This window comes from Bos indicus, chromosome 18 (assembly GCF_029378745.1).
Source record: "Bos indicus isolate NIAB-ARS_2022 breed Sahiwal x Tharparkar chromosome 18, NIAB-ARS_B.indTharparkar_mat_pri_1.0, whole genome shotgun sequence".
Classification (NCBI taxonomy): domain Eukaryota; kingdom Metazoa; phylum Chordata; class Mammalia; order Artiodactyla; family Bovidae; genus Bos; species Bos indicus.
Window position 1 is genome coordinate 55,161,601 of NC_091777.1, and position 27,307 is coordinate 55,188,907.

The following is a 27,307-nucleotide window of genomic DNA, read 5'->3' on the forward strand; positions in this document are numbered from 1 at the left end:
TGGGTTGCAGAAGTTAGGTGGTATCCTCTGTCCGGTGCCCAGGGCTGCTGGCATATTACGGGGACTTGGAACTTGGGGAAAGGGTCTTGCCTAGCAGTGTCCTCGTGAGTGAAGGGCTTAGCGGGCCCGGCAGATGGTCAGTACTCAGTGGACACCGGCTCCTCTCAGCTCTGCAGGGGCCTCCTGCCTTGGCTAACCCCCAGGGTTTTCTTGGCCCCCTTCTACAGATGAGTACGTGTCTTCCTCCCGCACTCTCGGCCTCCCCGTCGCCGCTTCTTCCGAGGGACACCGGCTGCCCGGCCACGGCCCGTCTCCGTCCTCGGCGTCCGGGGCCCCAGCCCAGCCCCCTCTGCACCTGCCCACCAAGCTGGTGATCCGGCACGGCGGCGTGGGCGGCTCCCCCTCCGTGACCTGGGCGCGGGCCTCCTCGTCCTCCCTGTCTTCGTCCTCCTCGTCCTCCGCCGCCTCCTCCCTGGACGCCGACGAGGACGGCCCCATGCCCTCCCGCAACCGGCCGCCCATTAAGACCTACGAGGCCCGGAGCCGCATCGGGCTCAAACTCAAGATCAAACAGGAAGCTGGGCTCAGCAAGGTCGTCCACAACACGGCTTTGGACCCGGTGCACCAAACGCCGCCGCCGCCCCCCACCTCCCTCAAGGCGGCCGAGCCCCCGCCCCGGCCCCCGCCGCCGCCCCCCGCCCCGGGCCAGATGAACGGTACGGTGGACCACCCGCCACCGCCGCCGGCGGCCGCTGACCGCAAGCCCCCGCAGCCGGCCCCGCACTGCCCCCGTCTACCCCTCCGCAAGACCTACCGTGAGAACGTGGAGGCCCCAGGTGTCGGGGTGACCGAGGGGGCAGCGGCGGCGGCCGTGGGCAGAGCCCGGGGCGGCAGCCCGGCCCCGCTGCCCACCAAAGTGGACGAGGCCACCAGCGGGCTCATCCGCGAGCTGGCGGCGGTGGAGGACGAGCTGTACCAGCGGATGCTGAAGGCCGGCCCGGCTGACCCTGCGGCGGGCACCGGGCAGGGCAGCGGCAGCCGGGAGCCCGGCTGGGAGGCACCCCCGCTGCCCCCCGCCAAGCGGCGCAAGTCCGAGTCGCCCGACGTGGACCAGGCCAGCTTCTCCAGCGACAGCCCACAGGACGACACGCTCACAGAACACCTGCAGAGCGCCATCGACAGCATCTTGAACCTCCAACAGGCCCCCGGCCGGACGCCCGCACCCCCGTACTCCCACGCCACCCCGGCGGCCGTCACGCCCACCTCCCCGACACCCCTGCACAGGCCGGAGGCCTACCCGCCCTCCAGTCACAACGGTGGCCTCGGCACCAGGACGTTGAACAGATAACACTGGGCTGGACTTCCCTTCCCTGTCCCCTTTCTCCGCAGGGACGCAGCGGGGAGCAGGGAGGGGGACAGCCGGGCGTCTGACCTCAGCCTCCTGGGGTACACGAGCCGGGGACCCCTTGAGTTTTTCTTGCCTAAGTTATTTGAGTCACAAAGGCCTCGTCCCCCCCCCCACCTCCTGTCATCCGGGTGGTTGGGTGGGGTCGTGGATTTCGGGGAGGGGGGCTCTAATGTACAAGGTCTCCCCTGCCAAAGGAGGGGGTAATCCTGGTGTGTCGTTTCCTATTTCTTCCCATTTCCAGCCCCGCCCCGCCCCTCCGCCCGGGGGACACGTGCGCATTGGCCAGGGAGGAGGGCTCCCTGGCGGTCCCCACCGCTCACACGCATCCAGGTACCCGGTTTGCCCGCGTGGCTTCAATCTGTCCCTGCACCCGTCGCTGGCAGGGTCCGCGTCTCTCCAACGCCCCCCACAGGCCAAGACAGGAAACGCAGGGAAAGGGCGGCGTGAGCCTGCCTCCCGGGACCCCCCACCTGGCAGTGCGTGCCTGCGGGCACCCGTGTCACATCCGTGTGTGTGTGTGTGTGTATGTGTGTATCCCTCTCCGTGTCCTATGTCCCTCTGTATGTGCTCGAGTGAGAAAGATTTCAAAAGCCTCCAGTCCCTCGACTGAAATCCGAGCACCTCCCAAACAAAACCGGGATCTTCCTTCTACCCCCTTCCCCAGCCAGTCTTCCCCTCTGTTCTTCCTGCCGCCAGCCATCCGCGCCAGATTTTGAAATCTTGGAGACAAAACTAGTACTGTAAGATAAATTTTTTTGTACTGTATTTATTGTGTATAACGATTTTTTTAAAAGGAGAATTCTGTACATTTAGAACTCTTGTAAATTAAAAAGCGATCCTTTTTTTAAAACTGTACTGACGCCCCCCCGCCCGCATTGCTTTGGGATTTTCGGGAACTTGTTTGGAGTCTGCGGGTTGGGGCGACAGGTGGGTGGAGAGGGGGATTGTGGGGACTTACTACACATTAATTTGTGAGCCCCTGCTGGGGGCCAGGTCCTATTCTAGGCATAAGGGTGCAGCTGAATATGATGGAAGCGCCTGTTCTGGGAGGCCCGACTTCTTAGTGAAGGGGGCAGACAGTGAAAAACTCAATCAGCCACATGTTTTTGTATCATTCCTGGTGCGGTTCTGTGGTCTCCCGGAGCATGGAATTCGTCAATGTGTAACCATCCCTCCTGGGAAAAATACAGGGCTAGCTTCCGGCCAGCCTCTGATCCACATTTTTGTCAAACCCTCAACACATCACTTTGTTTTTCTGTTTAAAGACCCTTCACTTAATATATAGTGTTGATTCTTAACACTGATCGCACAGCCAGCAGCATTAACTCATGCCAGAATGAAGCTTCTGTAACACGGTGTTTTCTCTGTAAGGCACATCCTACCCTCCTTAGGCTTAAGAACTCAAGAACCCTGGGGGCTATTTAAAACAGCGAAGTCAGCAAAAGCATCAAAATGTGAATACACCCGCAAAAGGATGCATGGTTTCAAGTAGGAGAGCGTCCTCACCTATTCAGCACTCAGTCGGAAACATGCCTGCTGGGCCACTCAACGTTTTCGCCACTCTGTGCATGTCCGTGGAAGTTCCACGGATTTTTGGCAACAGACGAAAGTTCCAACAAGTAGATGAATTCACAAGCAGGGTACCTGCTAATAGTGAGGATTGACTAAATGTGTACAGTGTCAGAGATATGGGGGCAGTCAAGCAGGATATGTTAGCTTCCCATGGATACGAAAAAAGGTACCTCCGGGAACTTCCCTCATGGTCCAGTGTTAAAACTCCACGCTGCCAAGGTAGGGGGTATGGGTTTTATCCCTGATGGCTGAACTAAGATCTCACATGCCACCCGGTGCAGCCAATAAACCAAATCACTTTATATGAAAAGAACAAAAAACACCCAATTGGGTGGGTGGCTTAAAAGAAATTTATTCTCTCAGTTCCAGAGGCTAGAAGTTCCAAATCAAAAGTGTGGTCAGGACTACCGTTCCCCTAGTGACAAGGGGAGGGTCCTTCCTTACATTTTCCAATCTCTGGTCATCCCGGGTCTTCTTTGGCTGTTAGCTACATCCCTCCATTCTCTCCTTCTGAGCCATTTCCCCTCAGCATCGGCGTGTCTTCTCTTATGAGGACACCAGCCATATTGGATTTGAGCCTAGCCTACTCCAGGATGTGCTGGTCTTAACTAGATGACATCTGCAAAGACCGCATTTCCAAAGAAGATCACAAATTCACAGGTAATTCACTCGGGTTAGGACACTGGCATATCTCTTGGGGAGACGCAGCTCAATTGGACACAGCAGCTGCTCATTCCTAGAACCCTTTTGTGTGAACTAGAAAACAGCACCCCCTTCCTCTGGGAATTTGGAGAGCAGCACATGACCCAGATTCCAGCCCCCTTCAATCAAGCCAGTGCTTTGTGCAGTGAACAATCTGCCCAACCGCACATGAAGGCCCTCAGGATCAAGTGGGAAGGGAAGACTTCTTTGAGGAGGTGACATCTGAACAGAGAACTGCATTAAAGAAGGGAGGGGACCACAGGAAGAGAGTACTCAAGGCAGCGAGAACAGCCAGTGCAAAGGCCCTGAGGCAGGAGCGTGGATAGAATGTAAAACCACCAAATGGGTCTGTGACTGGAACCTGGGGAAGAACGGGGTACAGACAAGAGGTGAGGTCAGTGGGAACAAAGGGGGCCTATCCTGTAGGATCCAATAGCTCCACGCTGAAAACTTCGCTTTTACTCTAAGAATGAGGCAGGAGCCACCGGCGGGTTCTGCGCAGAGGGCTGAGCTGACTTCGTTTTCCCAGGCGCCCTCTAGCGGCCATGTATGCAACCTACAGGGCAAGGAGGCAACGGCCACAGTCAGGTGGATGTTACAGCGGCTGGACTAGGGTGATCCACCCCGGTCCTTGGCAGGCTCCTGGGGGTGTTTGGGAGGGGAGAAGCAGATATATGGGATCTCCAGGAGAGAGACCCCCCCCCCGCCAGCTCTAGACCTACTTCCCCCGCTTATGTAATAAAGCACTAAAGGAGAACAGCGGTTCTCAACATCCTTGAATCCTCGCAGGCTCCTGGAAGACCTCTCGTAGCCGTGGAAAGAAGTTTGCCAGTCATTTCCACCGGCTAACATTGGAAAGCTAGCTGAATGCAGCCCAAATGCAGCCCAAGCAGAGGGACACGATGAGTAACGTTTCCAGAACACTTATCTTGGGCTCCCAGCACTTCACCTGGGATATCTTATTTGATGCTCACAGAAGCAGCCTTGTGGGAATTAATAACCCCATCTTGCAGATGAGGAAACTGAGGCCCCGAGGACTGTAGCTTACCAGGCTCCTCTGTCCATGGGATTTCCCAGGCAATAGTACTGGAGTGATTGCCATTTCCTTCTCCACCGGATCTTCCCGACCCAGGGATCGAACCCGGGTCTCCCGCATTGTAGACAGACGCTTTACCGTCTGAGCCACCAGGGAAGTCCTGCATACAAGGCCTTGACAAGTCTGCTGTGCAGAAGCCAGAGACAGCCTCCTCCCCAAGCCCCGGGGTATGAGACCAAAACTGACCTTAGCTTCTACAGTTAGCCTTTGGCATATTCGTTCTAAGATGCTAGATGCAGCGGAGTGGGCATCTGGAGAGTGTTCAGTCGCTCAGTCGTGTCCAACCCTTTGTGACCCCGTTGACTGTAACCTGCCAGGCTCCTCTGTCCTTGGGATTTCCCAGGCAAGAACACTGGAGTAGGTTGCCTTTTCCTTCTCCAGGGGATCTTCTTGACCCGGGGATCGAAACCGAGTCCCTTGCATCTCCTGTATCGGCAGGTGGATTCTTTACCACTGTGCCACCTGGGAAGCCCCTTTCTACAGCTGAGCCATCCAGAAAAAGAAGCCAGAAATGACTACCTCTGGGCCCAAGTCACCTGGACACGGAGCGCGACTGGAACCCAAGACTGACCAGTGTCCCAAGTGAACAAGCTCACTGGCTGCTTTCTCCATTTTTTTTTAATTATGAAAAAATACCCATAACGTAAAATTTATCTTCGTAACCACATCGGCATTAAGACATTTACACTGTGCAACCATCAATCTTCAGAACTCATTTCATCAATTTTTTTTTCATTTGGCTGTGCTGGGTCTTCGTTGTAACATGAAGGATTTTTTGTTGTTTAGTTGCAGCATGTGGGTTCATAGTTTCTTGACCAAGGATCGAACCTGGGCCGCCTGCAATGGGATCTCAGAGTCTTAGCCATTGGACCACCAACCTGTGGTCAGCCTGGAAGTCAGGAACTCATTTCATCTTGCAGAACTGAAACTCTGTGCCCATGAAACCATGATCCTGTCCCCCCTCCACTTCCACCCAGCTCCCCCACGACCACCATTCCACTTTCTGTCTCTGAATCCGACTACCCTAAGCATCTTGTATGAGTGGAATCACAATATGTGTTCTTTTGTGAGTGGCTTATTTCACTCAACCTAATGTCTTCATTCATGTTGTAGAATATGTCAGTTTCTCTTTTCAGTTTTGACAGATGGGGTGAGGGCAGAGAAAAGAATATCTGAGCTTGTGCTTTGCAGTGGGGACTCCAGAGGCTCCAAGGGCGTCAAGGAAATTGGATGACACTGGGGACAGATGTCAGAGACTCCCTGATTCGGAGGTCAGCAGGTAGCAAGATGTGACAGCCACCTTGGTTATTAAGGGCTCAAAGGGTATTTAATGGAGCTGAATACGTCACTCCACTGACCCCTTCCTAGAATATTATCTTTAATGCACAAAATGAAACCCTTAGGATCCCAAGGGAACCAATTATACTGAAATACAGTTATCAGTATTTTTTAAAATTGACAAGGCTGTGACAGGGTAATAGGGTCTGGTGTACCAGCGAACAATTAGAAAGCTAGCTTGCAGTGGGTCTAATCAGTGATGAGTAAGCAATCACTGGAAATTCCAAACACAGTGTGAGAACATCAAAGATTCCTCTTGATGACCGTCTGGAATCCTTGCTCTCACAGGACTCATGTTCTCGTGAGGGAGACCCTCCCTGAAACAGAGAAATGTAAAATATGGTGATAAAGGCTGCAGAGAAGAATAAAGCAGCGAGAATGGAGGGATGGTGGGTACCGCATTAAACAGGGAGATCAGGGAGGGCTTCTCGGAAGAGGTGACATTTGGGTGGCGACTGGAAGGAGGGAAGGGTGAGAGGGCGGATGGGAGTGGTCGGTGGGACTTTCCAGGTGGAGGAACAGCAAGTTCAAAGGGCCCTGAAAAGAGGGTTGTCTGAGGAACAGTGGAGAGGCCAGTGCGGCTGGATCTGAGGGATCAAGGGGGAGAGAGGGAGGAGAGGACAGAGGGAGCCTGCAGATCTTTCAGGGCCTTCTGGTCCACACTGAAGGCTTTGGCTTCTGCTTTGAGTGAAAGAAGAACCATGGAGGGCTGTGAACAGAGGAGTTTTCATGCACTCGTTTCCGTAATTATTATGATTACTTATAATTAAAATTAATATTGTTGGTGGTGTTACTATTTTATTATTGCTGTTTCCATGTCAGGAAGGGAGACAGGGGTGGAGTTTGAAGGCAGGACTGGGAACCCGCGCGCGCACCCATTTCGCAAAGGCACCGTGACTGTCTCCACCAGAGGGCGCCAGAGGCTGGGCGCCCGGTTTAGGGATGGGGGGGCGCCTCGTCCCGCCCCCCCTTCTCTGCCCCTCCCGTCCCTCCTCCCCGTTCTGGGCCCCACCCGGCTCAGACGGCTCCGGACGGGACCGCGAGCACAGGCCGCTCCGCGGGCGCCTCCGATCCCCGCGGGACCCCCGCCCAGCTCTCCCTGCCCGGTCCTGCAGTCTGCGCGCCCCCTTGGTGAGTGACCCCCAACTGAGGCTGTCGCCTCCCAGCCTCCGCCCGCGGAGCCCTCGAGCCTGCCCTGGCTCTGGATCATTCCCCTGCTTGCCAAAGACCCTCAGTCCCCACCCCAGGCAGTGTGTAGGGGGTCTCTCAGCCCCCCGGAAACCTATCTCCCTCACTGGCCCCCACCAGTCCCTTCAATCTGTAGCAGTGTTCCCCACTCTCCTCCTCCCTTCGCGCGGCCTTCCTTGGGGTCTCCCTCCACCGCATTCATCCACCTCTGTTCCATTCCTCCTCCCACCCCAAAAGCTCCTCTCCTACCTCACCAACCCCACTGCCTGTCCAACCACCCCAAAGCGTCCTCGCTAAGATGTCCCCCAGGTCCCTCCCTGTGTAGGACACCGCCCAGGGCCCCCTCCCTCTGCCAACATCCCAGGTCTTGGCTCCAGCCTCTCCTTCACCTTTCTGGCACACCCTCCCTGAATTCTCCCCCTCCCACATATGCACACACTTTGTTTTTTTAAAGCATGGTTATGATTTTATGGATTTTAACATATTGGATGTGCAGTTAGTCTGGGTGCTCAAATTGTCCCATCTTTGGCCAGTGGGAGTCCTGTCGAGCCGGGACTCTGTCCCTGTGACATGCCCCATCCCAGTTTGAGCACTTTCCCGCTATCTGACCCAGACTCACTTGTTCTTTCCCTGCCTCAGACCCGGAATTAGCCATTTCTCCCGGAAGCCTCAGGTTCTCTTTTAGTGGAAAATGGAATTTAGAGACCCCAATCTGACCAAAAGTCGGTTCTGTGCAGAGATCAGTAAAATTATAAGCATCCACTTAGACTGATCAAGGGGGAAAAAAGAAAGAAAGCAAAGACACAAATGAATGATAATTGAGAATGAAAGGGGGAGGGAGGACATCACTACAGATACTACAGTGAATGAAAGGCCAGTAAGGGGATGTAGTGAACACAGTCTAGGTGCTGGGGGTGCTGGTTGCTGCTGGGCTGGTAATTTGTCCTCTCCCTAACTCCTTAGATCTGTGATAGGAGTGTTGGCTCTGAGGTCAGGTTATCTGGAGTCCCAGCTTGAGCACGTACTAGCAAAGTGATCTCAGGGAAGTTATACTATCTTCCTGAACCTCTATTTCCTTATCAGAAAAGTGGGGGTAATAATAGCTTTACCTTACAAGGTTGTTGTGAAGATTAAATGAGTTAGAGCAGTTTCTGGCATGCAGTGATCACAAATGTTATTATTCTCATGAATGATAACATCATGATCTGGGGGGGACCCAGGCAGTGTTGAGTCTCATTTCTCATCCTTGGGCCCACGTGTTCAGCCACTCTGTCCATCCATTTTACAGTTCCAGGTCATGAAACCCACCATCCTCTCTGCCTAAATGCCCTTGTCACTCTTCAGGAAGCAGCTCAAAAGTCAGCCCAGGGGGCTTCCCCCTGTGGCTCAGCTGGTAAAGAATCTGCCTGCAGTGCAGGAGACCTGGGTTCGATCCCTGGGATGGGAAGATCTCCTGGAGAAGGAAACAGCTACCCACTCCAGTATTCTGGCCTGGAGAGTATGTATGGGAAAAGATTCTACAGGACACAACCAAGATCTGGTACAGCCAAATAAATAATAAACGTGAAAAAAAAAAAAGTCAGCCCAGCCAGAGCTTTCCTAATCCTGTGATTGGTTCATCCTGTCCCCCTCTGGTGTCTACAAGTCTACCACCAGCTTTTCCCAGGCCTCGTTGATTGCTCCGTGCCCCAGTTCTCTCCGCACTGGAGGCTCCGAGTGTGTGGGGACTGGGCTCTGGTCTATTTTTGGATCCATACCCCTTGACACATGGTGTGATTTCAGTGAAAATTGCCAAATAATGGAAGGTGTGGGGACGGAGAAAGAAAAAGACAAAGGAATCCTTTTCTTCGGATCAGCTTCTGCATCCTTCCCCTTGTTTATCTCTTGGGCTTCCACCACCAATCTCGCTTCTTCCAGCATCTCTTTCTCTCCCTCCAGCTGGAATAATCACCTTCTTCCTCCTTCAGCCGCCAGCTCCTGCCATCCACCCTCAGTGCTCTCAGAAGCTCTCCCCCTCAACCCATCCCACCAGCCTTCCCCATCGATTCTACCTTCTGGCTCCCTTTCTTCTCCACCACCTCCTCCAGGCAGTCCCCCATCAACATCCTCTCCTCCCACAGGTAGCCCTCGCGCTGTGCATCTCCGTCAGAGCTCAGCGGGCAGCGTGCAGCCACCATGTTCAGCTGGCTGAAGCGGGGCGGGGCTCGGGGCCAGCAGCCGGAGGCCATCCGCACGGTGACCTCGGCCCTCAAGGAGCTGTACCGCGAAAAGCTGCTGCCTTTGGAGGAGCACTACCGCTTCGGGACCTTCCATTCTCCAGCCCTGGAGGATGCCGACTTCGATGGCAAGCCCATGGTGCTGGTGGCTGGCCAGTACAGCACGGGCAAGACCAGCTTCATTCAGTACCTGCTAGAGCAGGAGGTGCCCGGCTCCCGGGTGGGGCCCGAGCCCACCACCGACTGCTTCGTGGCTGTCATGCACGGTGACACCGAGGGCACCGTGCCTGGCAATGCCCTCGTCGTTGACCCGGACAAGCCCTTCCGTAAACTCAACCCCTTCGGGAATACCTTCCTCAACAGGTGTGCAGCCAGCAGCCCGGAGGGTGTCTTCCTGTCCCTGGCCCCCGTCTGTGTCCCATCCCCGCCTGTGTGTCTCTCCTTTTCAGTCCTAATCCCCTTCTCTCTACTAGAGCCTTCCTCTTCTTGCCTTCTCTCGGGGAGCAGTTTAGCCAGTGATGCCTGAGTTCGACTCCTGTCTAGCTGGGTGACTTTGGGCAAGCAACATAACCTCTCTGTTTCTTATCCTCATCTGGAAAATGGGGATAACCATAGTCCTTCCTCCATAGGGCTGTTGTGGGGACTAAATGAATGAAAACATTCAAAGTGCTTAGAACAGCACCCTGCACAAAGTAAGTGCTCAATTAACATCAGCTGTTTTTTTTTTTTTAATATAGTTCTTATTCTTTATCCTAATCTTCCTTTTCTCTTCCAAGATTCTTTCCCTCTCCGAATCTGATTCTCCTCCGTGCAAGTCCTGGGTTCCCTTCTCATGCGTCCCCTCCGACTACCGGTCCCTGCATTGACCCCTGACCTTCCCTCTGCCCCAGGTTCATGTGCGCCCAGCTCCCCAATCAGGTCCTGGAGAGCATCAGCATCATCGACACCCCGGGCATCCTGTCGGGGGCCAAGCAGAGAGTGAGCCGTGGTGAGTGAGGCTGGGCTCCTGGGTCCGAGGGAGGAAGGCCCAGGGTCGCTGCTAGGACTGTGTGAGCCCTGGCCCTGAGCTAGCTGCGTAGCCGAAGGGAGCTGGTGGAAGGCTGTGACTCCTCCGAGCTGGCGCGCGCTGAAGGGTGGGGGAGGCGTGTGGATGAACACGTGTGAACCCGCTGCGGCTGCATGTCTGGGCGGGTCTGAAGGATGGAGGGGGAGAGACCAAGAAAGAGGGAGAGTCCAAGGTGGACAGAGATTCAGAGGGCGAGGCCGGGATCCAGAGAGAGGATCCGGAAAGTGGGAGACCCAGCGAGAAGGCAGAGCCTGGCGGGGAGGCCCTGGGCTCCTGTCAGCGCCTGGCTCCAGCTCTGGGCCACGGTTGGGGCTGAGGAGGGCCCGGGACGGGGAGTCTGGGCAGGGGCCAAGGGCGGCCAGGAATTTATAAACAGCTGTGCAGGGAGAGCGGCGGGGGGAGGGGGTGAATTCCAGCGGGGCCTCCGGGTGAGCCCGGCCCCCACCCCTGCCCTGCTTGGCTCGGTCTCCGCGCCGCCCCCCCATCCCCCCTCCCCGCATTTCTGTCCCTTCCACCCCTGCCCCGCGAGGCCTCAGAGGCCAGAAACTGGGGCAAAGGAGGTTGCAGTGTGGGGCAGAGGGGACCGGGAGGCGACGGCGAGGAGGCAGGGAGGCTGGGCCTCGCTCGGGCGAGGGCGCGGAGGGTTACCGGTGTCCCTGGTTGCTGCCCAGCGGGAGCCTGTCCCCGGGGAGAGAGGCAGGAGACAGCTGCAGAGGAGATCAGGGAGGGGGGAGGTGAGCTGCCAGCCCCATGGGGGAGGCAGGGGGCTGTGTGGGGGGGCGTCCCTCGGGAGAGTCAGCGGGGGCCACTCCAAGCCAGGGCGGGGGTGCCAGATGGAGGCCCAAAGGAAGTGGGGGAGAGAACCGGGGTCTCTTTCTGTGGCTGCGGGAGTAGAGGAAGAGGAGGGTGTGTCTGTCTGTCTGTCTTGAGGGTGAGTGTGTGTATGAGTGTCTGTGCCCATGTGGGTCGCTAGGTGTGACTTTGGGCAGCTCCAAGGGCCTGGGGGTGGGGGGGGGGTGGGCTTGTGGGATTGTGTGTGACTGTGACTGACCGTGTCTCTGTAGGTAGTTGTATTGTGAAACGTGTGGTTGGTGTGTTGTGCAGGGGAACTTTTATTTGACTGTGTGGATCATTTGTGTGTGTCTGGGAAGGTGTGTGGGATTCCCAGGCAGCTCAGTGGTAAAGAACCCGCCTGCCAATGCAGGAGATGCAGATTTGATCCCTGGGTCGGGAAGATGCCCTGGAGGAGGAGATGGCAACCTACTCCAGTCTTGTTGCCTGGGAAATCCCATGGACAGAGGAGTCTGGCGGACTGCATCCATGTAACTGTGGGTGTGACTCTGAAGTGTCAGCGTTGTGCTCATGGTTGTACTTGTGTGTGGCCCTGTAGGACTAAGATGATTTTGTTAGATTGGGTATAACCGCATCTCTGTATACAGTTGTGCCCTTGTGTGCACAAGTGAGGGTGTGTGTGCATGAGTGTATCTTTTGTGTAACTATATATGATTGCGTCTCTCTTTTGGTGGGTGTGCAGGTGTGCACAGGCTCGTTGTGTGCCTGCTGCTGTCTATCTGTTATGTTGTGTGGGTCTCACATTATCTTCACAGTTGTGTGACCCTGGATATCTGTGTAGGTTCCCAATTGCTAGTGAGGGAGTGTGTGAGGGTCTGCATCTTGTAGCAAGTGACTCGGATGGTGTCCAGGTGTATGCTTGCTCCTGAGTGCACGTGTGCACGTGCATGTGTGTGTGCACTGATGGAACATGTGGCCTCTGTGTAGAATATATGTGAATACACACGTGTGTGATTGTAGCAGAGGGGAGCCTTCTGGCAGGGTTCAAATCTGGCCTCTGCTCCTTCTCAGCTGTGAGACCTTGACCGAGCCACTTAACCTCTCCATGCCTTAGTTTTCCCACCTGTAAAATGGGAACATGATAGTCTCATGCCATACCTTGCTGCTCTCCCCAGTGGTCCAGTGGTTAGGACTCCATGCTTCCATTGCAGGGGTGCAGGTTCAACCCCAACGGGGGCCCAAGATCCTGTAGCCTGCATGCCACGTGGCGAGGCCAAAAAAAGAGTCAAAATGTGTGAGGCACTTAGAGCAGTGTGTGGCCCCCAGGAGGTGCTGGGAAGGCCCTGTGATGACTGCTTTCCCTCTGTGAGGCTGTCATCTGCACCTGGGGTGTCTGCCTGCCACGTCACCCATTCCCATGCTGACTCAACCTCCCTCCCTCCTCCCTCCCTGCGTGAGACACACTTTCCAAATCTGGATATGTGTGTGTGTGTGTGTGTGTGTGTGTGTGGAGACACTGGGGACAGAGGAGGGGCCCTAGCTTTGGTCCCTCTGTTGACCTGGCCCTCCCTCCCCCCAAAACAGCGTCCCCCACCCATCCCATCCCATCCAGTCCCCTGTGGCTATAGGAACCTGCTTCCGTTCAGGCAGGATGGGCCCGGCACAGCTCCCCGGCAGAGTGTAGAGGCCCCCAGGGCTGCGGCTCTGTGCTTCTGTGTCTGGAGCAAATGAACCAGTGGATTCCTTAACCACTCTGTTCCTCAGTTTCCCCTTTTGGAAGATAGGGGTCCTAAGAGTGCCTGTCTCCTGGAGTCGTTTTGAAGATTCAATGAGTTGAATCGGGGAGGGCATGAGGTGACTTCTGGTGAATCAGCGATGGCTCTCTGTCCCGCCAGTTAACTCCTCACTCCCCAGATCACCACTCAGTGTTTCCTCCTCCGGGAAGCCCTCCCTGACCACCCTCAGGCACACTCTTCCCCGGGCTCCTGCAGCTCCCTGGGTTTTCCCATCCTAGCCTCACCACTCTGGACGGTAAGCCCCGTAAGGACAGAACTGGGGCTATCTGAGCCACCCTGTGTGCCCAGCAGCTCCTGGATGGCTTCACCACAGCGTCTCACAGGCATCATGAGGAACTTTTGTGGATTGCTCGTCATGTGCCTAGCTCCGTTGGGGTTTTTTGTTTGATTTTAATGTTTATTTATTCGTTTGGTTGCATCGGGTCTTAGCTGCAGCAGGTGGCCTCCAGAGCGTGCAGGCTCAGTAGCTGCCGTGCGTAGTCACCCCACAGCATGTGGGATTTTACTTCCCCCACCAGGGATCGAACCTGTGTCCCCTGGTTTGCACGGTAGATTCTTAACCACTGGACCACCAGGAAAGTCCTTGGTTTTTTTTTTTTTTAAGTTTTATTGTATAATTTGCATGCCTAAAGCTCACTCCTTTTAAGTGTGTAGTTCAGAGCCAGGTACTGTTTAAGCTCTTCATATAGCTTAGCTCGTGTATTCTTTCCATCTTCACACAGTCCTAGGAGGTAGGTTCTATGATTTTACCAAAGAGGAAACTAGAGGTTCAGAGAGGTTACTTGCTTCCTTAAGGTCACCTAGCTGATGGAAGCAGAGTCGGGATTCAAACTGTGGCCTTCCCGACTGCCAAGTCAGGGGGTCTGAACGGCTCCTCTCTGCTCTCCCAGGCATTGCTTGCTGCTGAATGAATGAGTGAATGAAGAAATGAATGGTGAAAGGAATGAATGAATGGGCCCAGGAGCCAGCTGTTGGTGGGATAGGTACCCTACGAAGGCAAGGACTTTGTGCGTTCTCTGTGGGATCCCCAGTGTCCAGGACAGGGCCCAGCACACAGGAGACTCTCGGTAATTTATTGTTAATAAATTTAGAATATTTAACATCTGCTATGGCAAGACTCTAACAAGGGCCCAAGTAAAATTTTCAGTTGCTGGATGGTAGGGTGATCAGACACATCTTGAGGAGGAGTTGGGGTTGATGGTGGCATTTGGGGGACTCAGAGGTCCACAGAAGTATAGGGAGTCTATTAGTAAACATTTCACTGTTTTAATAAGGGGACCGATGCAAGCTGCTAATATTTGCCCAAAGAATGAATGGAAAGGTGAAGGGGTGATTGTCCTCTGTAGTCAGATGGCTAGAGGGCCAGAGTGATGGGGAAATTCTGGAGGCTGGGGCCTGGAGCTATTTCCCACAGACAAAATTTTCAGTGGTTAACAACCTAAACATCTGTACAGTCCAGTTTGAGCCCAAAGCAATGAATGTCTCCCAGTGGCTGAAGGCTGGGGGCTGACCTCTGCTTTGGGGGACTGGAGCCCCTGTGACTCAGTGGTAAAGAATCCGCCAGCAGGGCAGGAGATGCAAGAGACAGTTGGATCCCTGGGTGGGCAAGATCCCCTGGAGGAGGGCATGGCAACCCACTCCAGTATTCTTGCCTGGAGAATCCCATGGACAGAGGAGCCTAGGGGGCTACAATCCACGGGGTTTCAGAGTCGGACATGACTGAAGCGAGCACGTAGGCACACGCCCCTGTACCACCCTTCCCCGGCAGGCTACGACTTCCCGGCTGTGCTGCGCTGGTTCGCGGAGCGCGTGGACCTCATCATACTGCTCTTCGATGCTCACAAGCTGGAGATCTCGGACGAGTTCTCGGAGGCCATCGGCGCCCTGCGAGGCCATGAGGACAAGATCCGCGTGGTGCTCAACAAGGCCGACATGGTGGAGACGCAGCAGCTGATGCGTGTCTACGGGGCGCTCATGTGGGCGCTGGGCAAGGTGGTGGGCACACCCGAGGTGCTGCGCGTCTATATCGGCTCCTTCTGGTCCCAGCCCCTGCTGGTACCTGACAACCGGCGCCTCTTCGAGCTGGAGGAACAAGACCTTTTCCGCGACATCCAGGGCCTGCCGCGCCACGCTGCGCTGCGCAAGCTCAATGATCTGGTGAAGAGAGCCCGGCTGGTGCGGGTGAGCAGGGATGGGGGATGGGGAGGCAGCGGCCGCTCTTACCTTTCTCTGATCCTCCTCTACTTGGCTGCTGGTCCCTGATCTGGCATCAGCTATCTGATGAGTTAGTTCACTAATCTGAGAAAGTTCTCCTGTTGTGCCTGGCCCTCTCTGCCAGGTGGTACTGGGAAGGGAGCTCTGACCACGGCAGTCCAAGGGAGAATACCGTTTCATCCCCAGAGTGACCACCCAGCATGGTCAGGGCTGAGAACTTGGGAGCCCAGGGGAAATCCTGGAGAACTTCTTGGAGGAGAGGGCATCTGAGCTGCAAACTGGAGGATTATGAGGATGAGGAGGGAAAAGGATTCTAGAAAATGGGGCCAGAAGAGGGGAAATGCCAGTGTTGAAGCCAGTGTAGATGGTGGGAGTAACTGCATCTGAGGGGTGGGGGTGGGGTGGGGTGGGGTGGGTGAGAGTCAGATCACCCGGGACTGTGGTCTGGAACCTGTGCTTTGTCCCAAGGGCACTGGGGAGCCATGGAAAGACTCAGGGTAGGGGAAGGACAGGGTCAGACCCTCCCTGCCTTCTGCAGGGTGGATTCAAGGGCAGTAAGACTGGGTTCCCATACTAAGGAGGAGGCTGAGGGACCGAGGAACAAGGAGAAGCCTGGATCAGGACATAGCCTTGGGGAAGGGGAGGGGAGCACTGGTTTAAGAGCGTTTCTGGAGGCCGAATGGAACATTCACAGGAGAGGCTGCCAGCCAGGCTGGAGGTGGGGCAGGAAGCGGAGCAGGCAAGGAGGCCTGGAAGGTTATGGGGGGTGGAGGAGCCTGAGGTGTTGGTTTAAGGAGCAGCAGAGGTGGTGAGTCAGAGCCCCCCCCCCCCCCGCCCAGGAATCCTCCTTAGGAGGGAGCGGCCCAGTGTGGTCAGCTCCTGAAGCCTCCAGAAAACACCTTTCGCTCCTCTGCCCAGGCCCTGGACTGTCTCTGTCCGTCTCTCTAGATCTCCTCATTTCTACCTCTTTCTGTTTTTTTCTCTTTTTCTTTTTTCCCTCATCATTCTCTTTTCTCTTTCTCTCCTCTCTCCATCCTCTCCCTCCCTCGGTCTCCCCCTTGGTTCACCCGCTTCCCCCACGGACCCGGTCCTGCAGGCCCCTCGGGGAAGCTGCTCCCGCAGTAGCGGGAGCTAGAACCCCAAGGTCCGTGGGACCGAGGGGCAGGGTGGGGCCGGACACCTGGTGCCCCCACCACGCAGGAGGCGGCTCCGGAAACCCAGACAAACCCCGGAGTCCCGGACCCGCGCCCAGGCTCAGCCCGCCCACCCACCTTATCTCTTCCTGGCACCTTCCCCCGCTTCCTCTCTGGAAAAGCCATTAGCGTTCTCCCTTCTCGCGTCTTCTGGGCTTCAGAAGAGCGGCCCTTAGGCCCCGCCCCCCATCCCCATTGACCCGCTCTCGCAGGCCCCACCCACCGGCCTGGCCACACCCCTGTCCTGATTGGCCCCTTCAGACCTACCCCCTTGGCACCCACACCTACCCCCTTGCTCCTGCAGCTACTCTGTGGCTCCCCAGTTGCCCCTCAAGATACAGGATCTACTGTGACCGAGCCTCGGTGCCCTTCCTCTGCCCTGTGTCACCCGCTCATCGCCCCCCCCCCGCCCCCGCCACACCTGGTCCAGCCATCACACAGCCGCCCACACCATTCACCTCTGCACATGTTTTTCCCCAACAGTACAAGGCCTCTCCTCACTCTTGGTAACTACCCCTCTATGCCTCAGTTTCCCTGTCTGTAACGATCTAGGATGTGGGTGAGCCCTCTGGCTCTGCCCTTTGTTTGAAGCGACAGCTGCTTTTTAGGAGTGATTTCCATGGGCTGTGTGACGCTTGAGCACAGGTCAAGACCCTTGATGGGCAGAGTCTTGGGAGGTTCTAATTCTAAAGAGGCCAGGGTGCCCTGAGCCTTCCTACAGAGCTCTCTGAGGCAGCTCAGTAGCTTTCATTCCACAGTAACTGAGCGCCGACACTGTGCTCCTGTACTGTTCTAAACCCTGGGGATGCCGCAGGAAACAGAAGCAGATAGTTTCTTTCCTTGTAGAATTGCTTTTTAATAGGGAAGTGAGTATTAAACAAATTCAGCTCTAATACACTGAGTGTGATAAGGATTATGAAGAAACATGAAGCAGAGGAGAGACTGGTGGGCTATTTAAGGGACTAGGGTCATCAAGGAGGGTCTCCTGGAGGAGGTGACTCTTGAGCAGAGAACTAAATGAGGGGAAGGGGTGAGCAGAGTGGAGATATGGGGGAAACTGTACCCAGGCAGAGGGAACAGCAAGTGCAAAGGCCCTGAAACCAGGACATGCTTGAATATGGAGCCCAGGGTGGCTGGAGGAGACAGGATGGTGGAGATGAAAGGATATGAGGATTCAAATCCAGCCAAGGTGTCACCAGAATGTTTAGCATTCTAAACCTATGACTCACTAAAAGGAATTTTTAACGAGTGTTTCTAATTGAACATTTAAGACCATCTCATGGGGAAGCACTCATGTACTGTCAAAGGTGCCCCCTCCCACCCCTGACCCTGACAGCCCTCAGGTTCTCTTTCCCGCAGACAACCCCCAGGAATAGTTTCTTCTGTCTTTTTCCACATACATTCTATTTTCACTTAAGCATATCCATTTAATTATTGAGCTTCCTATTTAAAAAAATAGGGCTTCCCTGGTGGCTCAGATGGCAAAGAATCTGCCTGCAATGCGGGAGACCTGGGTTCCATCCCTGGGTGGGGAAGATCCCCTGGAGGAGGGCATGGCAACCCACTCCAGTATTCTTGCCTGGAGAATCCCATGGACAGAGGAGCCTGGCGGGCTACAGTCCATGGGGTCGCAGAGTCAGACACAACTGAGTGACTAAGCACAGCACATTTAAAAACAGGACATATGAATGCTGGTTTTCTCTCCTCGTTTACTTTTTGATAGCATACGAGATTGTGGCTCAGAGGTTCTCAAGTTCACTGGTTTACTTCACAAATATTTCTTGAGTCTTTTCTCTGCACACTGTGCCAGCGCTGGGGACAGAGGAAACAAAAAGGTCCCAGCCCTCCTGGAGCGCATTCTGATGAAAGGAGACAGAATAAGTAAATAATGATGGATTGCGATAAGTGCTGTGAATGAAACAATGAAAGTAAAGATAGAGAGAAATTGGATGGTGGTGCTTGGGGCACCCGCTTCCCACAGGATGGTCTCTGAGGAGGTGACATCAGAAGGAAGCTGAAGGGTGGGATTTCCCCAGTGGCCGGGCTGTTAAGCCTCTGCCTTCCAGTGCAGGGGGCACGAGCTCAATCCCTGGTTGGGGAACTAAGAACTAAGATCCACGTGTAGCCTGGTGCGGCCAAAAAAGAAAAAAGGAAGCTGAAGGACTCAGTTGTTGGAAGACCAGGGCGGAATTCCAGGCAGAGGGTAGCATGTGCAAAGGCCTTGATGTAGGAGAGTTTTGCAGGCTGATTTTAAAAACAAAAGGAAGGCTGTTGAGGAAGCTTAAGCAGATAGGGGCAGGGGGCAAGGCATGTCGAGCAGTGCTTCTCAAACCTTTCCATCTCAGGACATCATCACACTCTTAAACATTATGGAAGACCCCAAAGAGTTTGTATATACACAGATTAGATCTTTCTGTATTAACCGTATTAGGACACTGAGGGAATTCCCTGGTGGTCCAGAGGTTAACACTTGGGGCTTTCACCGCCATGGCCTGAGTTCAGTCCCTGGTTAAGATCCCACAAGCCTCGTGGCGCAGCCCAAAAAAGAAAAAGTTAAAACTGAGAAACGTTTCACTTTCTCTCATAATATTAATTAACCAACAATACTTATATCAGCCTCACCATGAGGCTTGTAGGATCTTACTTCCCCGACCAGGGATTGAACCTGAGCCCTTGGCAGTGAAAGTGTAGAGTCCTAACCACTGGACCACCGGGGATTCCCAAACAATACTTACATACTTAATAGTAGATAACAATTTATTATAAATGTTATCAATACATTATTGATCATGCCAATGTATATTAACAGATATTGATAGTCTTATCAAATCATTTAAAATAGCAAGAAAAACCTATTGCCTGTTAACCTAAGTAGCAGATGGTTTGGGCTTCCCTGGTGGCTGAGATGATAAAGAATCTGCCTGCAATGCAGGAGACCTGGGTTTGATCTCTGGGTCAGGAAGATCCCCTGTAGAAGGAAATGGCAACCCACTCCAGTATTCCTGCCTGGAGAATCCCATGGACAGAGGAGCCTAGTGGGCTCCAGCCCATGGGGTTGCAGAGTCAGACATGACTGAGCGACTAAGCACAGAACCACACAACAGATGTTTTATGAAAATTAACTGTTTTCCAAAACCCCCCAAAAAACAACTTAGAGAGGACAGTGGCCCTGTTTTGCATGTTTGCAAATCTCTTTAATGTCTGGCTTCAAAGGTGACATCTGGATTCGAACATCTGTTTCTACATTCAGTTAGTTGCAGTATCTTTTAGCCTTTAAAAATTCCACGATTCACTCAGGAGGGAATGAAGGTAAAAAGACAAATAGCACCTCAGCATTCTTGTGAAAGTAGTTTTGAGTGTGCGACCCCCTTAAAGAGTCTTGGGGACCCCCTGGGGATTCCCCGGACCACACTTGGAGAATTGCTGCCATAAGGCCTTGGCGGCTGTGGGAGGAATTTTGCACTTGGATAAGAAGCAAATTGAAACTTGGGAGCAGTGGCTCATGGTCTGGCACTTGTTCCTAAAAAAACAAAAAACTCCAGCTGCTGCTTCACAGGGAAAGGATTGAAGGGGCCAGAGGGTGAGCCAGGAGTCCAGTGGGGTGACAGGTGTGTCCCCCACCAGGCAAGAGATGGTGAGGTGGGGAGAAATGGAAAAATGGGAGAGAGTTCAAAGGAGTTCAAAGGAACGACTGATGAAATGGATGTGACCAATGAGACTGCTAAGTTACTTCAGTCGTGTCCGACTCTGTGTGACCCCATAGACGGCAGCCACCAGGCTCCCCCATCCTTGGGATTCTCCAGGCAAGAACACTGGAGTGGGTTGCCATTACCTTCTCCAATGCATGAAAGTGAAAAGTTAAAGTGAAGTCGCTCAGTTGTGTCCAACTCTTAGTGACCCCATGGACTGCAACCTACCAGGCTCCTCCATACATGGGATTTTCCAAGCAAAGTTCTGGAGTGGGGTGCCATTGCCTTCTCCAATGAGAAGGGAGGATCAAATCAGGAGTAATTTCCAGATCTCTGGGCTCCACTGGGCAGGCAGAGGTGGGGGGGTGCCATTTGCCTCCAGAGATGGGCACAGCTGAGGGTGACACGGCCGGGCGGGGCCTGAATTCCACCGCGGGCGTCCCTGAGATGGAGCTGTCCAGGAATGTTGACAAGGCAATCGGCTCTGAGTCTAGCTCCAGGGAGAGGCCGAGGCTGGTATGTAGACTTGGCAGTGGACATGGAGGGATGTTGAAGCCACGGGAGGGGCTGAGAGGAGAGGGGAGAGCCCCTGTACCCACGGCAGCAGCAGCTCGCCTGTAACTGTTAGAAATTCATACTCTCAGGCCCCATGCCGGACCTGGTAACTTGGAAACTCCAGCCAACCCATGTTTTAAGGAGCCCTCCTGGGTGACAGAGGCAGGCTCAGGCAAGAACTCTCCTCCCTACAGGTTCACGCCTACATCATCAGCTACCTGAAGAAGGAGATGCCCTCCGTGTTTGGGAAGGAAAACAAGAAGAAGCAGCTGATCCTCAAGCTGCCCGTCATCTTCGCCAAGATTCAATTGGAGCATCACATATCTCCTGGCGACTTCCCGGACTGCCAGAAGATGCAGGTGGGTGGACGCCCAGGAGGGAGGGGCAAGGGGTGATGGGAAGGTCAACTCCCGTAGGCTCAGGATGGGGCCTTGAAAACTAGAGGGATGGATGGCAGGTTCCTGAAAGCACCTCCCACAAATGGTTCCGTGAGAGTATGGTTGTGTGAGTTAGGATAAGGGAGTGAAGAGAAAACCCAAAGTAATAGTAGCCTAATTAGGACTAGAAGTTTATTTCTCTCCTTCATAAATATCCTGGAAGATGGTCCAGGGCTGGTTTTGTGCTTTACAGAACCAGTTCTCTTCTGTCCATGCCTGGCCCATTCTCCATGCCTGGCCTCCAGGCCCAAGAACTCCTCATGGTACAAAATGGCTGTGGAAACTCCAGCCATTGTGTCTGCATTCCAGCCAGCAAGAAGTGGGGGAGCGGGGAATTAATGGTACAATCTCTCTAAGAACACTTTTTAGAGCAGTGCCATCCAATACTGCTTTCTATGATGATGGAAATGTTCTATTCTGTGCTGTCCAATGTAGTAGGCACTAGCCACATTAAACCTGAAATTTTAGGTTTTAACTAATTTAAATAACCATATGTGGCTACTATATTGAACAGGGTAATTCTGTATTTGCAAGTGCAACCTGTGCTGACTTCTGGTTGGCCAGAACATAGTCACATGGCCACAGTGCTGCAAGGGAAGCTAGGAAGTGTAGTTTTTCCTCTAGGTGCTTAGGTAACTCGGGGATTCTATACTGAGGAAGAAGGGAAGATGGATATTGGGGGATCACTGAAGGCTCCTCCCATGTTCAGGCCTAGGATTAACCAGTGACATGGAAAGCACTGGGTCTGGGGGTGGCAGCCTGGGGTAGATGGAGAGCCGCTGGAGGTGGGCCCGGGCAGGAGCAACCAGTGGACATGGGGACAGAGATACGAGCTCAGGCATGGAGATGAGGACTAGCCCCTTGCCCAGGCTCTGCTTTGAGGCTGTGTTGGGGTGATACTCAAAGCCTGTGACCTTTGGGTTTGCGATGTTTCTACTCCAAGACTGAGGAATTATAGTACAGTGAAATTCCTCTTGGCCACTGACTAGCTCCATGAACCTGTGCAAGTCACTTACCTTTCCTGAGCCTCAGTTTCTTCAACTGGAAAATGGGCATCATCCTGATTGTATCTACCCTGAATGCTGAATTGACTGGTGTTAGTGACTTCCTTAGGACAGTATCTAGCACTGAGTTTGGGCTGGATCAAGGTTTCTCAACCTCTGAGCTACTGACATCTGGGACTAGATAATTCTTCACTGTAGGGGGCTGTCTTGTGCATTGCAGCCCCCTGTGTTTAGCAGCATCCCTGGGCTCTACTCACTAGATGTCAGTAGCACTCCCAAATTACGACAATCAAAAACATCTCCAGATAGTGCCCACTGTCCCCTGGGGGATACCACCATCCCTGGCTGAGAGCCGCTGGACTCGATAAAGAGCAGCTGTGAAGATTACAGCTACGTTTACTGAGCACTTGATCCAGATGAATTCATTTAGCCTTTGCCACCTCCCAATGAGGGCAGTGCTAGTTCTCAACCTGTTTTACACATCTGAAAACTGACAGGGAAACCAGAGAGGTCAAGTCACTTTCCTGAGGATGCACAGCTCCCAAGTTGGGTTGGAACCTGGGCAGTCTGGCCTTAGAGTCCTTCTCACTCACAACCATCACACCCCTGTCACTTTTTTGTTGTTATGATTTTTTTTCTGGCTAGGCTGGGTCTTCATTGCTGCTCAGGCTTTTCTGTAATTGTGGCGAGCAGGGGTTACTCTGGTTGTGGCGCATGGGCTTCTCACCGCGGTGGCTTCTCTCGTTTCGGAGCACAGGCTTCAGTAGTTGCTGCACCTGGGCTCAGTAGTTGCGGCTCTCAGGCTCCAGAGCACAGGCTCAATAGTGTGGCACTTGGGCTTAGGTGCTCCGAGGCATGCGGGATCGTCTCAGATCAGGGATCAAACCCGTGACTCCGGCATTGGGAGACAGAGCCTTTACCACTGAGCCCCACCAGGGAAGCCCCCACACCCTTGTCTCTTTATGGTCTCTTATGATCTTTATATACCTTGGCTCTGGAAATTTAACGTGGCGCCAGAATGTGGATTAGTCTTTGCAGCAACTGTCCTGGTGCAACTGACTTAGCAACGGTGCACGTGAGGAGCAGGGTGACCACAGACTCTGCCCAGCAGGGGCTCAGCTCTTGCACCAGATGACTTCTTGCCTGGGGCCAGGATTTGGGGGTGGGGTGGGGTGGTGGGGGCGGTCCCAGGATCTCCTGATGACTTGTCCATCCCAAACCTAACCACCAAATAAGGAGCAAGCCGCTTAGCCCTTTCTGTGTGGTGGGGTAACAAAGCCAGTAGGGTGGCAGGAATCGCATTTTCTTAATTTGCATGATGGTCGGGGGTGCTGGCTGGGCGCTGGGGTGCCTAGTGGGTGGGCAGGGCTGAGGGCTGTGCTCTGGTAAAGCTCATGTCACCATGTTGAAATCCTCCTCCACTGGCTGGCAGATGGCTGCTGCTCTGAGTCAGAGGTCCCTGTTCTCCCTCTCGTCCAGTGAGTCATGGGGCGGTGGGACCTTGCTGCCAAGTCTGTACTGAGTGGTGGGTACCCAGGTGAATTGGGGTGTTCCCCCATAATCAGATACTTCTGCCCGTCTCCATCAAGAGCTGCCTGAGTGTCCTGGAGCCAGCATGGGGCTGGGGGACCTGGGGATGGTGCCTCCTGACTTCTCTGTGTCTCTCCCTCCACCCCTGCCACCTCCCTGCAATCAGGAGCTGCTGATGGCTCATGACTTCACCAAGTTCCACTCGTTGAAGCCAAAGCTGCTGGAGGCCCTGGATGAGATGCTGACCCACGACATCGCCAAGCTCATGCCCCTGCTCCGGCAGGAGGAGCTGGAGAGCACGGATGTGGGTGTGCAGGGGGGCGCTTTCGAGGGCACCCACATGGGTCCCTTCGTGGAGCGGGGGCCTGATGAGGCCCTGGAGGACGGAGAGGAGGGCTCGGATGATGACGCCGAGTGGGTGGTGACCAAGGACAAGTCCAAGTACGACGAGATCTTCTACAACCTGGCGCCGGCCGACGGCAAGCTGAGTGGTACCAAGGCCAAGACCTGGATGGTGGGCACCAAGCTCCCCAATTCCGTGCTGGGCCGCATCTGGAAGCTGAGCGATGTTGACCGCGATGGCATGCTGGACGACGAGGAGTTCGCCCTGGCCAGCCACCTCATCGAGGCCAAGCTCGAGGGCCACGGGCTGCCCACCAACCTGCCCCGCCGCCTGGTGCCACCCTCCAAGCGGCGCCACAAGGGCTCAGCCGAGTGAGCCAGCCCCCCGCCCCACCCTCGCCTGCCCGTTATCCCTCCCTCTCGCCCTGCTGTGGCTCCCCAGCTCTGGATGGCTGCACACACATCTCCACCCCCGCCCACAAGCGCGCTCCCTGCCCACTCTCCCAGCTGTAAGGATGGGGGTCCCTCTGCCCCCACCCCCCACCGTCAAACAGTGGGGACCAGGGGAGGGGCAAGGCTTCTCTGCCCACACTCCACGCCTATAGCCTCACGTTACACGTAGCACGTCATTCCGACACTAACACACGGAAGCACCCATCCGTGCCTCATTCATTCACGTATTTATTGAGCACCTTCGATGTTCAGGGCTCTTTCTAGACACTGGGGAGTAAAACAGACACATTTATCTGCTGCTCTCATGGAGCTGACATTCTCAGGAGAGAGCATGCCTAAGGGTCACTCACACTCAGACACACACCCAGCCCCAACCAGTCTGATCCCTGGTTCTGAGCGAGACCCCTCGCCTATCCCCATAAGTGAGCCGCCGCTTGGTTGAAATGACTAACACAGGGGCCCCACCGCCCCACTTCCTCTTGCCCATCGGGGCAAGGCCCCTTCACCCCATCGGGTCCTCAGGACCACCGGGGGCTCAGAGCCGGGAGATGCAACCTCCTACTTCCTCCGCGGGACCCCTCTTAGCCCCGCCCCCATTCCGGCCACACCCCTTTCTTGACTAAGGATCCTCAGTTGACGAAAAGCCCCCTCCACGCCTGTTCCTCCCAGACCCGCGCACACTCTGAGGCCTTCTGTCCTCTACTGCTCACCTGCTCTGGACTGAAAGCCTGGCCTGCTACCCGCCCCCCAGGCTCCCCACAACTGATGGTCTGCATTTTAGACGGCGGGGGCACGGCCTCTCCGCCCACCGTCCATATTTAAGTGGAGCCCCTGCCAGATAGGAAAGCCCCAGGACGTCATTTTAGTCCCCTTTTCAGGGACGTCGTGGGGGGAGGGGTTCTTGGTGCTACAGCCCTCCCTCCCCTCCCCTAAAAGGAACTCTCACCCCCCACTACACACACCTTTCCCTGCCTTCAACACACTTTAGTGCTTGACCCTGGTGGGGGAGCCCACGGAAAAGATGGGGGGAAGAGCGAAATAGATGGGGATGACGCCCCCTCCAGGGAGCTCGCTGGGATTTCCACGCCCATCACCCCTCGCCCCGTGCCCCGGAGGGGACTGTGAACGGAACAGCGTTCCCAGAGTGCAAATAAAGCCAAGGCTTCTTTCCCAGTGCGAGTCTGGCTGTCTTGGGATGGGATGAGGGCAGGGATCGCTCTCGGCCCAAACCCCCTGGGGAAGGACGACCCTGGGCAGGACTTCACGGCGGGGAGCGAGGCGGGGGGGGGGGGGGGGGGTCCCTCCAAGCTCTCAGGGGCGGAGGTGGAGGCCATGACTCAATGCATCGGGAGCCTGATGACTCAGGCCTGGGCTGGGGGCCAGACCGACATATTTTCCGTAGAAAAATTACTCTGGGGCCCTCCCTCTGGGACATCCCTCCTTCCTACCTCCTGCCGTGGGAGCCTGGGAACCAAGCCCTGGGGCGTAGGGTTTTGTGTGTGTGTGTGTGTGTGTGTGTGCGCGTGTGTGTGCACCCCTGCCCTCCTCCCTCTCCTCCAACGTCCACCCACACAACCTGGGAACACAGCTCGTGACATGTAACACCAGCGGGCTCCCGGAGGAGAGGCGGTGATGCTGCCCATCAGGAACACCAAGTGTGCGCACGCTCTGGCTCACACCCGGGGGACTCGGGCCTCCGCAACGCAGCGGACCCAGCTCCTGGTTCCGCGAACTCACACCCAGGCCACACCCACGGCGCTCGGGGACACGCTGTCCTCGCGCCTTCCCCGCCCACGCGCGCCCAGTGGCTCGGCTCCTGGCGCCCCCTGGTGGACGCTCGAGAGCTAGGTTGGCGAGTCGGTGACCACACCCCCCACTTCTCACACTGCCCGCCCCGCCCCGCCACCCCACCCTGCCCAGTCCCAGGTGATGGGTAAGCGGGTCTCTAGGGGCACAACCCGGGGGCCCGTCACCTTTCCCATGCCGAATTCTGCGATGTGAATCCCCGAGTGGCGTTTTCCCTCTCTGTGCGTTTATGAGGCTCTGGATCCCTATGGATGCTTGCCAGGACCCCAGGGCCTCTGAGCTTCCTTCCTTATTTGTAAACAGACTAGATTTGTTATAAGATGAACTCTCAAGGGGCAAGGCAGTAACAATAGCTAACGTTTAGCTCCATCTTAAGGGCTTTGTATATATTACCTTGTTTAATCTCCAGAATAACCTATGAGGCTCAGTATTCTGAGCGTGCGCTTCTAGGGTTCTAATATTTTATGTTGCTAACATTTGGCGTACGGCATGCATACGTAACGTTCTGTGCTCCCAACCTCGACTTCTGAAAGCTCTTTAATTTCCAAGATTCTAGGATTGGAACATTGACAGGTCAAACGTTCTGCGATTGGAATGTGCCTTGTCCCGAATCTGCCCTGACAGTTCTTTTTTTTTTGGCTGCACAGCAGGGCATGTAGGGTATCTTAAGTTTCCCATTTTGTCCCGCAGTGGAAGCGCAGAGTCTTAACCACTGGACAGCCAGGGACGTCCCATCTAACTTTACTTTTTTAAGAAAACTAGACTTTTTTAAAAAAAAATCAGCAAATTAAAAATATTCAGATTAAAAAAGTACTTCTAGGCTGTCGGGAAAGGTATTTCGCCTAGGTCTAGAACCCGGAACCTACGACCCGGGCCCGGCCCGAATCTGTAGAAGAGGGAGGAGCCATTT

General features: G+C 54.8%; 2 protein-coding genes, 1 long non-coding RNA gene and 1 other non-coding gene across 10 annotated transcripts in view; 2 read left to right on the forward strand and 2 right to left on the reverse strand.

The window, feature by feature from the left end:
* Positions 1–2,263, forward strand: part of BICRA (BRD4 interacting chromatin remodeling complex associated protein) — a 75,310-nt gene extending 73,047 nt beyond the window's left edge. For all 7 annotated transcript variants that reach the window (XM_070771358.1, XM_070771362.1, XM_070771356.1 and 4 more), the window contains one exon: positions 228–2,263. In XM_070771358.1, coding sequence (XP_070627459.1) covers positions 228–1,348 — 1,121 coding nt within the window. In that variant the 3' untranslated portion in view covers positions 1,349–2,263. The remainder of the gene's footprint in view (positions 1–227) is intronic.
* A 3,876-nt stretch (positions 2,264–6,139) lies between these two features.
* Positions 6,140–14,943, reverse strand: LOC139177155 (uncharacterized). The gene is made up of 3 exons (XR_011561636.1): positions 13,011–14,943; positions 12,537–12,631; positions 6,140–6,433 (listed from the first exon to the last, which is right to left on the reverse strand). It is a non-coding gene; the product is annotated as an uncharacterized lncRNA (long non-coding RNA).
* EHD2 (EH domain containing 2) lies at positions 7,099–25,764 on the forward strand. Its single transcript, XM_070771364.1, has 6 exons — positions 7,099–7,247; positions 9,425–9,883; positions 10,411–10,508; positions 14,943–15,355; positions 21,020–21,184; positions 23,963–25,764. The coding sequence occupies exons 2-6, from the start codon at positions 9,480–9,482 to the stop codon at positions 24,512–24,514; spliced, it is 1,632 nt and encodes a 543-aa protein (XP_070627465.1). The 5' UTR covers positions 7,099–7,247; positions 9,425–9,479; the 3' UTR covers positions 24,515–25,764.
* On the reverse strand, positions 19,226–19,298 carry TRNAE-UUC (transfer RNA glutamic acid (anticodon UUC)). Its single transcript has one exon. It is a non-coding gene; the product is annotated as a tRNA-Glu (tRNA).
* Positions 25,765–27,307: the final 1,543 nt, after the last annotated feature.

Coding starts and splice junctions, on each gene's coding strand:
- EHD2 (XM_070771364.1), top strand. CDS start 9,480: ATGTTCAGCTGGCTGAAGCGGGGCGGGGCTCGGGGCCAGCAGCCGGAG. Junction 10,509..14,942: donor CAAGCAGAGAGTGAGCCGTG/GTGAGTGAGGCT, acceptor CTTCCCCGGCAG/GCTACGACTTCCCGGCTGTG. Junction 15,356..21,019: donor AGAGAGCCCGGCTGGTGCGG/GTGAGCAGGGAT, acceptor TCCTCCCTACAG/GTTCACGCCTACATCATCAG.